Raw genomic sequence first — 14755 nt, 5'->3', positions numbered from 1 at the left:
GGGGGGGAGGGCCGCCAAACCAGGGAATCCCCTGCCCCCTCCCTCTCTCACACACACAAATACTTACTGGGTCTTGTTCCTGCAGAACTTTACTTGATCTGAAAACGAAAGCAAAACAAAGGGAGGGGCCGTTCTCCGAAGCCCTTCCTGTTTCCTGCTTCCTGCTCAGCCTTAAAGGCACATATTTTAAAAATGGACCTGCAGGAGCTCTAAAACTACATGGTGATTGTGAGGGGCGGGGCTTCCCCCGCCGGCCACCTGGCTGGGGGGGGAGAAGCCTGTAAAAATGGGGGATCCCTTGCTGGGATCTGGGGATTGGGAAGCCTACGATCCATTCATCGTTTCTAAAGAAGTCCAAAACGTTTATGCTGCAATAAACATATTTTAGTCTTTGCCCCAAGACTCCTGTTTATTTCCCCTCTTCCCTTTATTTTTTTTAACAGATTTTATTTGTCTTTTAACTTTCCACGTCTTAAGCAATGAGCATGCCCAATCTTTATCAGGCTTTTAAAAAGAAGGATATATTCTATTAATGCGCTGTTATATGGTTAGTGTCTTGAGGATACAAACATTTCAATCTTGTCTTTCTGTTGAATATTCTTTTCAAATACTGCCCTTCTGCCAAAGAGATCAGGGTCGCATACCTGGCTTGCTCAGCCTCCATTCTGTCCTTATTGAGACAGAGAGTGACCGGCCTACAGCGAGTGAGCTTCATGGTTAAGTGGGGATTTGCCCCCGGAGCTTCCCAGTTCTAGTCTGGCACTCCAAACCACTGTGCCGTGCTGGCTTTGTAGGCAGAGCAATTTTCTTACCAATAAAATGCTTGGCACAAACTGCACTATCAGAAGGAATGATTTAGGAGTACAATAAGAAATTTGTCGTCTTCACTCACGTATTGAATTGCTCAGAAAATATCAAGTTGGTCGAAGTCCCAGTGATGGTAGTCAGTCCTCCAATAGTAGATGCATATGCAATGCACAGGCACATGACTTTACACATCATGTGGTCTCTTTGGTTTCGATATTTTCTACCCATTTTACTTACTGCCGGATTCTGCTTAAGAAAGAAATAACCAACGTTACTAATTTAGTGGCACGAGCCGAATCTTTGCAGGGGCTCATTACCTGACAATCTGTATTCATTGTGGAGAAATCAGAGAACTACTTCAGCCCCAAGGGCTTCTTCGTCCTACTACCTCAGCCTGTGGCAATTCTAACCACACCTGTTCACAGTAATTATCATGAACATTTACCAGTATGGTCAGGATTTGGTTTTGTCCCAGCAGCACAAACTGTTGCGAACAGAGTTAATGGCAGGATGCTAAATGTCACCTCCAGGCCAAATCCTGCACAGACCAGTAGCTTGTAAAAACACTCTTGTTCTGGATCAATGTTGTGAAAAGTTAGGGCGTTTTCGCACTGACCTTAATCGGCAGCGACGTCCCTCTTCACCGCGCAGGATCTGCGCGGATTTCGCACCAATTGCGAAAACAATTCGCACCAATTGCAAAAAGCTAAAAACAAGAGACCCAAATGGACAGCTACATTATTCCAGATGGCATCAGATATTTACTGCCCCTCTCTGGACTGCGCTGTAGACTCACAGGCAAGTAAGGAGAGGGCCAAAGCAAAGATGCAGGGAAAAAGAGAAAAAGGAGGAAGATGCCGGCTATGATGGAACCATTACTGACTTCAACCAAAGGCCTAGAGGAACATCTCTGCCTTACAGGCCCTGCAGATTTCACCTAATTTTTTTAGTTTAGTTTAGCTAAGGAGTTCATCTGATTTTTGTGTTTCTTCTTCCCTTGCACAATTAAAACTACAGCAATTGATAAGGTAAGGCATTTAATCCATGGATGTACTTGACAGGACTACAGTTATGGAAGAATGGCAGGGAGCCAAGAGTTAATAGAACTATATCAGGTCTCTTGATGAGTCATTATTACATGAATTTATGAGTCATTATTACACAGCAAAGTTAGGGCTAGATTTGGCACTACAATCCCTGTTAAGTGGTTTGCCAGCATGTGTGCTGTCAGACTAGGGACAGGATGGAGCTGGAGGCCAAAGTGTGAGACAAAGATGCAGAAAACCAAGTAAGTGTAAGAACAGAAGAAGAAGAAGAATTGTAGATTTATACCCCGCACTTCTCTCTGAATCAGAGACTCAGAGCAGCTTACAATTGCCTATATCTTCTCCCCCCACAACAGACACCCTGTGAGGTGGGTGGGGCTGAGAGGGCTCTCACAGCAAATGCCCTTTCAAGGACAACCCTTGCCAGAGCTATGGCTAACCCAAGGCCATTCCAGCAGGTGCAAGTGGAGGAGTGGGGAATCAAATCTGGTTCTCCCAGATAAGAGTCCGCACACTTAACCACTACACCAAACTGGCTCTCATAGTTCATGAGGTGAAGTTGGAGGCACATCCTGAAAAAAAGGACCCACCCTAGAGGCAGGGCTCAAAGAGGGCACTTGAAACCTTGCCATGCAACATTAAATATTCTCAAGATCCATCCTATTACAAAGTCCTCAAGTTGTTTTAGGTACAACATAAGGGTTTTGTATCATAGTTGAGGTAGGAGTTTTGTGGAATCAAAACAGGCAGGGCAAAGCAGCTGTAGCCTCTCTGGCCTTCTGTTGTGTCTGTAAGCCACTTTGTGAAGCTGTTATTGTCTCCATTGAAAAAAAAATCATCATGTTAATTGTGTGACTGCACATAAGTTTCGTAATACAGCCAAGATTAGCTCCATGGGTGGTTTGCAGATGTGAAAACAGCATGAGGGAGAGGCTAAAGCTGCTTCTCTCTGCTGCTTTTGGTTTCAAACAGAAAATAGCTATAGAACAAAGTTTGAATTCAGTGGCACCTTTAAAACCCACAAAGTTTTATTCAAGGTATGAGCTTTCATGTGCAAGCACAAGGCAAGTACACTAAAGAAGTATGCTTGAACACAAAGGCGCATACCTTTAACAAACCTTTGTTAGTCTTAAAGGTGTCACTTAGGTTGCCTGCTGGGGGCAGGGGATTCTCTGGCTTGGAGGCCCTCCCCCTGTTTCAGGGTCATCAGAAAGCAGGGGGGAGGGGATGAATGTCTGCTGGGCTCTCTGCTATACCCTATAGAGACTGGTTCCCATATGGTATAATGGATAATCAATCTGGGTATCTGGGGCTCTGGGGGGCTGTTTTTTGAGGTGAATGCAGAAAATTTTCAGCATAGCATCTAGGCTTCCCAATCCCCAGGTTGAACCGGGGGATCCCCCTTTTTTACAGACTTCCCCCTGCCCCCAGCCAGCTGGCCGGTGGGGGAAGCCCCGCCCCCACAGTCACCATGTAGTTTGAGAGCTCCTGCAGGTTTAGAAACCTGCAAACAGGTCCGTTTTTAAAATGTGTGCACCAAATGTTTAGTATAGCATCTAGTGCCTCTCCCCAAAATATCCCCCAAGTTTCAAAACGATTGGACCAGAGGGTCCAATTCTATGAGCCCCAAAAGATGGTGCCCCTATCCGTCATTATTTCCTATGGAAGAAAGGCATTTAAGGTGTGCTGTCCCTTTAAATATGATGGCCAGAACTCCCTTGGAGCTCAATTATGCTTGTCACACCCTTGTTCCTGGCTCCACCCCCAATGTCTCCTGGCTCCACCCCCAAAGTCTCCTGGCTCTGCCCCCAGAGTCCCCAGATATTTCTTGAATTGGACTTGGCAACCCTAATAGCATCTGGTGCCTCAACCCTCCCCCCAAAAAGTTTCAAAAAGATTGGACTAGGTGGCCCAATTCTATGAGCTTCAAAATAAAGTGCCCCCATCCTCCATTATTTCTAATGAAGGGAAGGCATTTAAAGGGAAGGCAGCCCTAGTGCCACTGAACTCAAACTTTGTTCTTTTTCTTCAGACCAACATGGCTGCCCACCAGAAAATACATCTGGGAGCACATCTGGCGTGTACAAGGCTCCTATTTTATGTGTACAAAGTCCTGATGTTTATTTTATGCAGTAGCCAAATCCCTCGCTCACAGCTTTAATGAGTTGGCATTAATGAGCAGCTCATTAAGTAGAATTTTTGCTTACAAGACTCCACACCGTAGAGGGAACATTGGTCCAGATATAGTTTAGCTACAGTATGTCACAGAAGTGAGTACACCCCCTCACATTTTGTGAATATTTAAGTATATCTTTTCACTGATGACACTTGGCTACAATGTATGTAGTCACTGATGACACTTGGCTACAATGTAAGTGTCATTGATGACACTTGTACAATGTACAAGAAATGACACTTGGCTACAATGTAAAGTAGTGAGTCTACAGATTGTATAACAGTGTAAATGTGCTGTCCCCTCAAATTTACGCAACACAAAACCATTAATGTCTAAACTGCTGGCAACAAAAGTGAGTACACCCCTAAGTGATAATGTCCAAATGGGGCCCAAAGTGTCAATATTTTGTGTGGCCACCATTATTTTCCAGCACTGCCTTAACCCTCTTGGCCATAGAGTTCACCAGAGCTTCACAGGTTGCCACTGGAGTCCTATTCCACTCCTCCACGACGACGTCATGTAGCTGGGGAATGTTAGAGACCTTGTGCACCTCCACCTTCCGTTTCAGGATGCCCCACAAATGCTCAATAGGGTTTAGGTCTGGAGACATGCTTGGCCAGTCCATCACCTTTACCCTCAGCTTCTTTAGCAAGGCAGTGGTCGCTTTGGAGGTGTGTTTGGGGTCGTTATCATGTTGGAATACTGCCCTGCAGCCCAGTCTCCGAAGGGATGGGATCATGCTCTGCTTCAGTATGTCACAGTACATGTTGACATTCATGGTTCCCTCAATGAACTATAGCTTCTCAGTGCCGGCAGCACTCATGCAGCCCCAGACCATGACATTCCCACCACCATGCTTGACTGTAGGCAAGACACAGGAGTCTTTGTACTCCTCACCTGGTTGCCGCCACATGCGCTTGACACCATCTGAATCAAATAAGTTTATCTTGGTCTCATCGGACCACAGGACATGGTTCCAGAAATCCATGTCCTTAGTCTGTTTGTCTTCAGGAAACTGTTTGTGGGCTTTCTTGTGCATCATCTTTAGAAGAGGCTTCCTTCTGGGACGACAGCCCTGCCGACCAATTTGATGCAGCATGCGGTGTATGGTCTGAGCACTGACAGGTTGACACCCCCCACCCCCACCCCTTCCACCTCTGTAGCAATGCTGGCAGCACTCATATGTCTATTTCCCAAAGCCAGCCTCTGGATATGACGCTGAGCACGGGCACTCAACTTCTTTGGTCGACCATGGTGTGGCCTGTTCTGAGTGGAACCTGTCCTGTTAAACCGCTGTATGGTCTTGGCCACTGTGCTGCAGCTCAGTTTCAGGGTCTTGGCAATCTTCTTATAGCCTAGGCCATCTTTATGTAGAGCACAATTTGTTTTTTCAGATCCCCAGAGAGTTCATTGCCATGAGGTGCCATGTGGAACTTTCAGTGACCAGTATAAGGGAGTGAAAGCGATAACCTGCTCCCCCTTCACACCTGATATCTTGTACCACTAACAAGTCACATGACACCAGGGAGGGAAAACGGCTACTTGGGCCCCATTTGGACATTATCACTTAGGGGTGTACTCACTTTTGTTCCCAGCAGTTTAGACATTAATGTCTTTGTGTTGAGTAATTTTGAGGGGACAGCACATTTACACTGTTATACAAGCTGTAGACTCACTACTTTACATTGTAGCCAAGTGTCATTTCTTCAGTGAAAAGATATACTTAAATATTTACAAAATGTGAGGGGGTGTACTCACTTCTGTGGCATACTGTAGCTAAACTATATCTGGACCAATGTTCCCTCTACGATGTGGAATCTTGTAAGCAAAAATTCTACTTAATGAGCTGCTCATTAATGCCAACTCATTAAAGTTGTGAGCGAGGGATTTGGCTACTGCATAAATTAGTTTGCTCTGTCTTCCTGAGCTAAGACAAAAATGTGTGAGCCAGAGGCTAAAAAACTGTGAGCTAGCTCACACTAACTCAGCTTAGAGAGAACACTGAACTGGAGCATATATCTTATGGCAAAAGTTCTGTTGAGGTGCTTTCCTTCCATGGTAAAGAAACAATCTACATACAAACTAAGGGATATGCATACTGTACTGGATTAATATCTGATGGATGAGAAATTTTAGGATAAGTGTTTCAAAAATGATGTTAAGATACCTTTTCTTTTTCAATCTGGCACACCCTGTGAGCAGTATTTGTAGTACCGTTGCAGTATCTGGAAAAAGAAATTTGATGTAATAAAATTCTCTTTTGCTTAAAGAAATTGATGTAATAGGAATGACAAAATACATATATTTTACCCATTTGCTTGCTTCGCCTTTTCTTTCCAGTCATCTGATTTGCAATCGTTAATATTTTCTGGGGGGGGAGGAAATTAGCAATCATTTCTCAATGAGTGGCTCCAATTTAGCTGGTTTGTCCATACCAAAGTAAAGATGAGAATGTAAAAAAAACGAAAACAAACACGGATGCATACCATCAAGTTCCAGAGCATGATTGGTGACTCCATTTGCATATGTCATTTCTATGGCATCGACTTCAGCTTCAGCACTGATGATTTGCTGAGCCACTGCCTCAACAATGGGCATCACCATAGCAGCAGTAGAAGTGTTGCTAAGCCACATGGACAAGAAGGCACTGCTGATCATGAAACCAAGGGTAAGCCTGAAATCAGAAGCACCTATACGTCACCAGTGCACCATAATAATGCATAAAATGTATATATTTTGCCACATTGAGCAAAGTTTGCATTCTTTCTCCAGCCTAAGGACCTTCCCTGCCAATTAAGTGGCCATTCTCAATGCAAGAGCCACTTAAGTTGGAGGAAGCCTACATTGGAAAATGGTTGGATCCACTCCATCCAATATAACTATGTTGTCTTTTAAAATGTTGTTTTTGCTGTGTTTAAAATGTGTCACATTAAAACATAGGAGTCATAGACCAACCCTATCATATGTAAGAAAATACCCCTAATATTCAGAACGTCGTAATCACCTGCCTGGTTGCCGGAGTGCCTGGAGACTGAACTCACACACATCTGCTAGGAGAACGTGGGTTTGTCTACCAGACTGGAAAGGACTCATGAGTACTACCAGCCACAATGCTACAGCAGCGCTCCGTGTCTCTGGAGAAGTGCTAGCCAGGAGAATAGATGGTTTCCAGTCGCTTCGTGCGAACACCATCTCTATCGTTGGAGCGGATGAAGGTGTGCTGCTAGGAGCTACCCAGGGTATGCGGTTTTCAGCCTTGACCATAGAATCCACTTTGGGAGGCTAACATCAGCAGCTATCTTCCTGCAGTGCCAGACTCCATTTCAGCAAAGTGGGAGGCTCACGTACTTAACAGATGTCACCCATCCATAAGGCCATCAAGCTTATCTAGGCGTGGATCCTGCCGGACCGCCAAAGCCTTTGTCCAAACGGAACTTAGGACAAAGGCTGGTGCCAAGAAGAAGACTGAAGAAGAGGAAGACCATCTTCAGCGAGCTAAGTTCCTTTGTGTAAACCGGGTGTTACCTTATGTAGCAATTTGGCCATCTATTGTCATCTTTCTAGATAAGTTTAATAGTCTTAAGCACACCTCCACCCAGTGATTTCCCCCATTCTTTTCCCCAATGGTCATCCTGGAGCTTCCCCACCCTGGCTCATTGTTACCTGGAAGTCCAATCAGGCAACCAGGGCCCAAGCTTGTTCATTGGTCAGTTATGGGCACCCAATTAGGTGCCACCAATTAACTTACTATTGGCTACTGCAGAAGTCCAGCCCTTATGGTCACTGCAGAGCCTCCCCTTTTTCTGAGGTCATGTACCAGCTGACCACTTTTCCTCCACCCCTGTACCTCCCATCCCCTGAGGGCTCAAGGTAGTCCTTATAACCTGTGACCCAGCTCCCCACAGGTGTGCATCTAGTAGTACCCCAGTTCCGCTGTCTAGATCCATCCCCAATTCCTGATCAGTTGAGGGTCCCATTTCCCCCGTCCTCTTTCATCGCTATTGGAGCCTTCCTTGAAGACTACGATCGGTAATTATCACCCTTTTTGTCTATCCATGTGTTGTCTCTATATCTCTTTCTATTTTTCCTAGGACTGTATGTATGTTTCATGAGCACATTGCCTTGTATGTATGCCTATATTTTTATGGAATAAATTTTAATTGTTTTACTTAATTAGAGTCCTTGGTAAATTTAAGCATTAATTTCTGGACGTGTATCCTGTATACATAGGTAAAAAGATCCTGATTAAGCCAGGTGCCCACCTGACAATTTCCCAACCTCGTTTTGAGGGCATTTTGGCTTACACATAACCCAGTGGGATATGGTGGGTAGCATGCCAAATGAGTTTCTGGGAGATCTAGGTTCGAATCCCTACTCTGCTGTGCAAATTCACTGGGTAACCTTGGGCCAGTCACACAGCCTCACCTACCTCACAGGGTACTGCTAAGAATAAAATGGAAGTGAGGAGAGCCACATAAGCCACTCTGGTTCCCCCCCGGGGACACATGAAGGTATAAGTAACAGAGTTGCTGTGAAGATAAAATGGAGGAGAAGAGAAGGATATAAAAACTGCTTTGTATCCCCATTGAGGGGTGAGGTGGGGTATTAATGAAGTAAATAACTAAAATTGCTGGTGACATGTTAACTTTATGCAGAGGTAGGGCTTCCTGGGATAGTCCGGGCTAACTGGTTTGCATCAGATCTTGGAGGCTAAGAAGGGCTGACCCTGGATCGTATTTGGATGGAAGACCTCCAAAGAATACTAGGGTCTTGACCTGGAGGCAGGCAATGGCAAACCACCTCTGAATATCTCTTGCCTTGAAAACCTTATGGGGTCATGGTGAGTCAGCTGTGACTTGATTGCACTTTCCATGACCAGCACAATTTCCTGCAAATTAGGAATGTGCAGTAACATGCAGCAAAGAACACAGAATATGTCTGTGTGAAAATATGCTGAATCAGCCTACTGGAAGGACTGATTTCTTTTCCACTGTCTTTCCATTTGGATAACCTTGAACACACCACTGAAATTGTTCTCATATCACAATGTTGGATTCACTGAAAAGTGCTTTTATGGCTCGGTCAAACTTCAGCTCGTGAAATCACCACCTTGCCTACATAATAAACAACTACAATACAAAAGGTGTACCCTTTCCCCCCGTTAATTTCCGACCAAATGATCCTAGCAGGGAAAATTTTTTACAAAGATCCAAAGACCTTTGGAACCCATGAGGATAAAAAACCTGTAAGTGTTAATGATTGCTCAAGTCGGAAAGATCAACCTTTTCCAAAGAGGTAAAAGAAATGATCTGAAATTATTTTGGCAGCCTTTCCCCAGATTGGCTAATGATATCTAAACTATTCAGAGATTAATATGCTTGTTTGTGCTTTCTGCAGGAGCACAAAAGATGAGTAGGTTAAGCTCTAATTCTAGATATTATGTCTCACTTTTTTTGTCCGCGTGTTATTAAGCAGATTACAGCAATTACTGCAAAGAGCTCTAGAAAAGCCCATTTGAACCAGTTTGCTGATCTTGATGGTCAGATTAAAGACAGAAGATTAGCCTGCATGTGATGGGCACAACTCCTGATAGAATGCATACTTTGGTTTGGAATAGAGATCCTACAGGAGCGCTTATTTTAAAAATGTATATATTCAACAATTCACTATTCCTTGCTTTTCTCTCCAACCAAAATCACTTACATCATCTTCCCCTCTTCCATTTTATCCTGACTACAGGATGAATTACCGTACATTAAACTGAGAAAGAGTGAATGGGCCCAGATCATCAGGCAACCTTTCATAGCAGAGTAAGAATTCAAATCTGGGTTTCTTAGCTCCTAGTCTACTTCCCTAACCACTACACGATGCTTGCTCTCATATATTTTCACTCAATTGAACAAGTGCACTCAGTACATCAGCAAAATAGGCATAAAAGTCAAAAGGTTTCCAGGAGTGGGTACATTTCAAACCCAGGAGCAAACTAGGAGTGCCTTCTGAAACAAGACATATGAACATATGAAGCTGCCTTATACTGAATCAGACCCTTGGTCCATCAAAGTCAGTATTGTCTTCTCAGACTGGCAGCGGCTCTCCAGGGTCTCCAGCTGAGGTTTTTCACACCTATTTGCCTGGACCCTTTTTTGGAGATGCCAGGGATTGAACCTGGGACCTTCTGCTTCCCAAGCAGATGCTCCACCACTGAGCCACTGTCCCTCCCAGCTTTGCATAGTGTCTGGAAGATTGATCCAAGTGGGCAGCTGTGTTGGTCTGAAGCAATAGAACAAAGTAGGAGTCCAGTAGCACCTTTAAGACCAACAAAGTTTTATTCAGAATGTAAGCTTTTGTGTGCATGCATACTTCATCAGACAATGACAGGGAGCAGTGGGCAGTGGTTAAGCATGCAAAGTGGCATAAAGTTAGAATCCAATGGCAAAATAGTGAAATTAACATTGAAAAAACATTTGGTCTGGATAGCATTAGCATGGGGAAACAACAAAGGCAGAATTGGAGAATGATAGTGAAAGTGTCACTAGGCAATAAATGCAATCTGTTAATTGCTCTGTTGCTCCTCCAGACTGGTTTAAACAAAGAACATATTTTTCTCAGAGTTGTTCCTGTCCACCTAATTTACTTATTAACGTGTATTAACATTAATTTACTTATAAACAGAATTGCAGTTTGCCCATACGAAAAAAAAAGAATACATTAGAATATAGTGGAAGATGGGTTTAGTATACCTAATGAAATAAACAACCAATATCCCTTATTTAAATTTGTCAATACAAAAAAACATTATTCTGATTCATTATTCTAAAAGAGAAATACACTGGAATACTGTGGATATATAGTTCTACTTGATGAGAATGGGTTTAGCATATGTAATGAGATAAGAAACCAATATTCCTGTTCAATCCGGGGAGGTGTTTGTTCCAAATCTGGAAGATTAGTAAGGATGGCATTTCATAGACTATTCCATCAATAAGACCACAGAAGCTGACAGGACCTGAAAACTGACAACCAAGCTTGACAAGACGAGGCCACTGCAAGTAAAAAGTGTTGGGAGGACCTAAGGTGGAGCATCAATATGGGGCAGAAGTAGGGTTGCCAAGTCTGTGTTGGAAAATATGTGGAGACTTTTGGGGTGGATCCAGTAGAGGGTGGGGAGGGGAGAGGCCTTAGCATGGTACAATGAAAGAGTCCACCCTTCAAAGCAGCCATTCTGGATGCTCATCGGGATGGACTTTTCTTGTAATGTTGTACAGTTGTACTTCTTTATAATGCTTACAATACATGACTCTTACTAAACAGCGTTAGCCTGTATATCACAGTGTTTGTTTTTTGTATTGCCTGTAATAATAACTGTAATCCCATGTTGTTGGATTTTCTCCAGGGAAGCTTATCTCCGACAGCTGGAGATCAGTTGTAAAAGTGGGATATCTCCAGGCTTCACCTGGAGGCTGGTAACCCTAGCATGAGGTGACATTTCATGAAGGGCCTTTTGTTTGAAGACTTGATCTAGATGTAGGGAAATCAAGGTGGAGCAGATATCTTGCCAGACAGAATGCCCAGTCCTTTGCCTCCTCCATCCCTTGATCCAAGTTTACAAATCTAGCCACTACTACATTTTACAATGCCTATGTACAGGGTAAAGGCAGGTTTGCAAATGCCAGAAGGATATTGGCCTGGGTTGTCTCTTTTTAAAACTAGGGACAGCTTAGGCATGCAGTAGGCCCCAACTGGGCCATGGAGATCTCCTGAAAGTTCAGTTGATCTCCAGAATACAGAGATCCGTTCACCAGGATAAAATGGCAGCTTTGGAGGGTAAATTCTATGGCTTTACTCCCTGATTAAGTTCCCTCCTCTTCTCAAACCCCACACTTCCCAGACTTCACCTCCAAATCTCGAGGAATTTCCCAGTCTGGAAATTGGCAACCTTAGCAACCCAGTTTAGAAAGCTGTGGGTTGAGTACTGCCAGCTAGTCCACTGCTGAAGAAGGGAGGAACAGCTTCTTTTGAACACTGAAAAGGCAAGGCCAGGGATTTTGATACCTGTGTGAACAAAAGCCATATGCAATAGAAATCGGGCTGGATCAAGCAGAAAAGCTCTGCATTTAGGGCTGGACCAAACAAAATTAAAGGCTAGGGGATTAGGGAGTAGTCAATTTTTTTTAAAAAAAAGTGAGAACAAAAGGCAGTGAAACTATCTGAAGAGAATTTGTAAACCTTTTTCAAAGAAAGAGAAAAAAGAAAGTAAAGGGGCAAATTTAGAACAATGTCCTATTAATGTAGGGTTGCCAGGTCCCTCTTGGCAACCAGCAGGGGTGGGGGGACTTAGGTTGATTCCACACTCACCTTTCTCTGGTGCAGGCTTCCATTTCTGTGCGGAGCAAGCTGGCAATCCCGCAGCAATTACTCTGTGCCGCCATTTTGCGTGGGGGCAAACCCATGATTTGCTGAGCTGCAGTGTAAACCTGTTTTTTTTTAGGTTTACATTGTGGCGCAGCAAATCGTGGGTTTACTCTGTGCAAAATGGAAGAACGGAGCAACTGGTGCAAAATTGCCAGCTTGCTCCGCACAGAAATGGAAGCCTGCCACAAAGCATGGTGAGTGCGGAATCAGCCTTACTAAGAGCAGCCAGGATGCCCATCCAACATGCAGCAATGTGTCTGTGTCACTGACCATGTGGCCTGGAAGTGATACCATCACTTCCAGGATGTCAGGGGCAATGTTCTGGTATTTGGGCAAAATCTCTATGGTAAATTTGGCTTCTACCATAGAATTTTTGCTCAAATACAAGATTATTGACCTGGACATAATTATGTCATATCTGGGTCACGTAAGCTGTGATGCAGACATGTTGCTGCATGTCATATGGATCTTTCTTTTTGAGGGGGTAAGTCCCCCCCCACAGGCTAGCTGATTGGTGGCAGGGCAGCGGGGCCCAGTAGTGGGGGAGTCCTGCCTCCACCAGGAGGGACTGGAAACTCTATATTGATGGCATATTTGAGAGACTAGGGTTCAAATGTTATTTTTCTACACCAACAGCATTACATTATTCCTATTAGATCTAAAATCACAGAATCATAGAGTCGAAAGAGACACTCAAGGGTCGTCTAGTCCAACCCCCTGCACAATGCAGGAATTCAAAAATACCTCCCCCTAAATTCACAGGATTAGAATTACTGTCAGATGGCCATCTAGCCTCTGTTTAAAAATCTCCAAGAAAGGAGAGCGCACCACCTCCCGAGGAAGCCTGTTCACTGAGGAACTACTCTAACTGTCCAGAAGTTCTTCCTAATGTTGAGCCGGAAACTCTTCTGATTTAATTTCAACCAACTGGTTCTGGTCCTACCTTCTGGGGCCACAGAAAACAATTCCACACCATCCTCTATATGACAGCTCTTCAAGTACTTGAAGATGGTGATCATATCACCTCTCAGCCACCTCCTCTCCAGGCTAAACATACCCAGCTCCTTCAACCTTTCTTCATAGGACTTGGTCTCCAGACCCCTCACCATCTTTGTCACCCTCTTCTGGACCCATTCCAGCTTGTCTATATCCTTCTTAAAATGTGGTGCCAAAAACTGAACACAATACTTCAGGTGAGGTCTTACCAGAGCAAACCAAAGTGATACTATCACTTTATGGGCGTTTTCGCACTCACCTTCAGCCGGCGCGACCCCCCTCTTCACCGCGCAGGATCTGCGCGGATTTCGCACTAAATGCCGCGGAGCAGCCAGAAGAGCCGGAAACTCCCGTCGCAAAAGCTGCGCAAACGGAAACTGCTTTTTGGCGGTTTACGTTTGAGCGGCTTTTGCGCCGGGAGCTTCCAGCTCTTCCGGCTGCTCCGTGGCATTTAGTGCGAAATCCGCGCAGATCCTGCGCGGTGAAGAGGGGGGTCGCGCCGGCTGAAGGTGAGTGCGAAAACGCCCTATGTGTTCTGGACACTATACTTCTGTTAATACAGATCAAAATTGCATTTGCCTTTTTAGCCACTGCATCACATTGTTGACTCATATTCAGCACATGGTCCACTAAGACCTCTAGATCCTTTTAGCACAGAGTACTAAAGAATAATAATAATAAGATATTGGATTTATATCCTGCCCTATACTCTGGATCTCAGAGTCTCACAGCGGTCACAATCTCCTTTACCATCCCCCCCAAACAACAGACATCCTGTGAGGTAGCTGGGGCTAAGAAACAGCAGCTGCCCTTTCAAGGACAACTCCTACAAAAGCTATGGCTGACCCAAGACCATTCCAGCAGGTGTAAGTGGAAAAGTGGGAAATCAAACCCGGTTCTTCCAGATAAGAGTCCATGCACTCAACTACTACACCAAATTGGCTCTCTCCACTACACCAAACTGGCTTTCTGCCAAAACAAGTCTCCCACATCCTATAATAATGCATTGGATTTTTCCTACCTAAATGCAGAACTTTACATTTATCCCCACTGAAATTCATTTTATTGGTTTTTGCCCAGTTTTCCGGTCTGTCAAGATCATCCTGTTTCTGTCTTCTACTGTATTTGTGACCCCTCCCAATTTAGTATCATCCATAAATTTAATAAACATTCCCTCTATTCCTTCATCCAAATCATTTATAAAGATGTTGAACAAAACTGGTTCCAGGACACATCCTTGAGGCACTCCACTTGTCACTCCTCTCCAAGAGGATGAGGAACCATTCACAAGCACTCTTTGGGTGAGATCTGTCAACCA

At 44.3% G+C, this 14755-nt stretch overlaps 1 protein-coding gene across 1 annotated transcript in view; it reads right to left on the bottom strand.

Annotated features, from left to right (window-relative positions):
* Positions 1-14755, bottom strand: part of SLC13A1 (solute carrier family 13 member 1) — an 87167-nt gene that overhangs the window by 37563 nt on the left and 34849 nt on the right. The window contains exons 4-7 of the mRNA XM_060244547.1: positions 6516-6703; positions 6340-6397; positions 6197-6254; positions 893-1056 (exon numbers count right to left, since the gene is read on the bottom strand). Coding sequence (XP_060100530.1) covers positions 893-1056; positions 6197-6254; positions 6340-6397; positions 6516-6703 — 468 coding nt within the window. The remainder of the gene's footprint in view (positions 1-892; positions 1057-6196; positions 6255-6339; positions 6398-6515; positions 6704-14755) is intronic.

Source organism: Heteronotia binoei, chromosome 8 (genome assembly GCF_032191835.1).
Source record: "Heteronotia binoei isolate CCM8104 ecotype False Entrance Well chromosome 8, APGP_CSIRO_Hbin_v1, whole genome shotgun sequence".
Taxonomy (NCBI): Eukaryota; Metazoa; Chordata; class Lepidosauria; order Squamata; family Gekkonidae; genus Heteronotia; species Heteronotia binoei.
The sequence above is the reverse complement of the archived record's forward strand: the minus strand, read 5'-3'. Positions and strand labels throughout refer to the sequence as shown.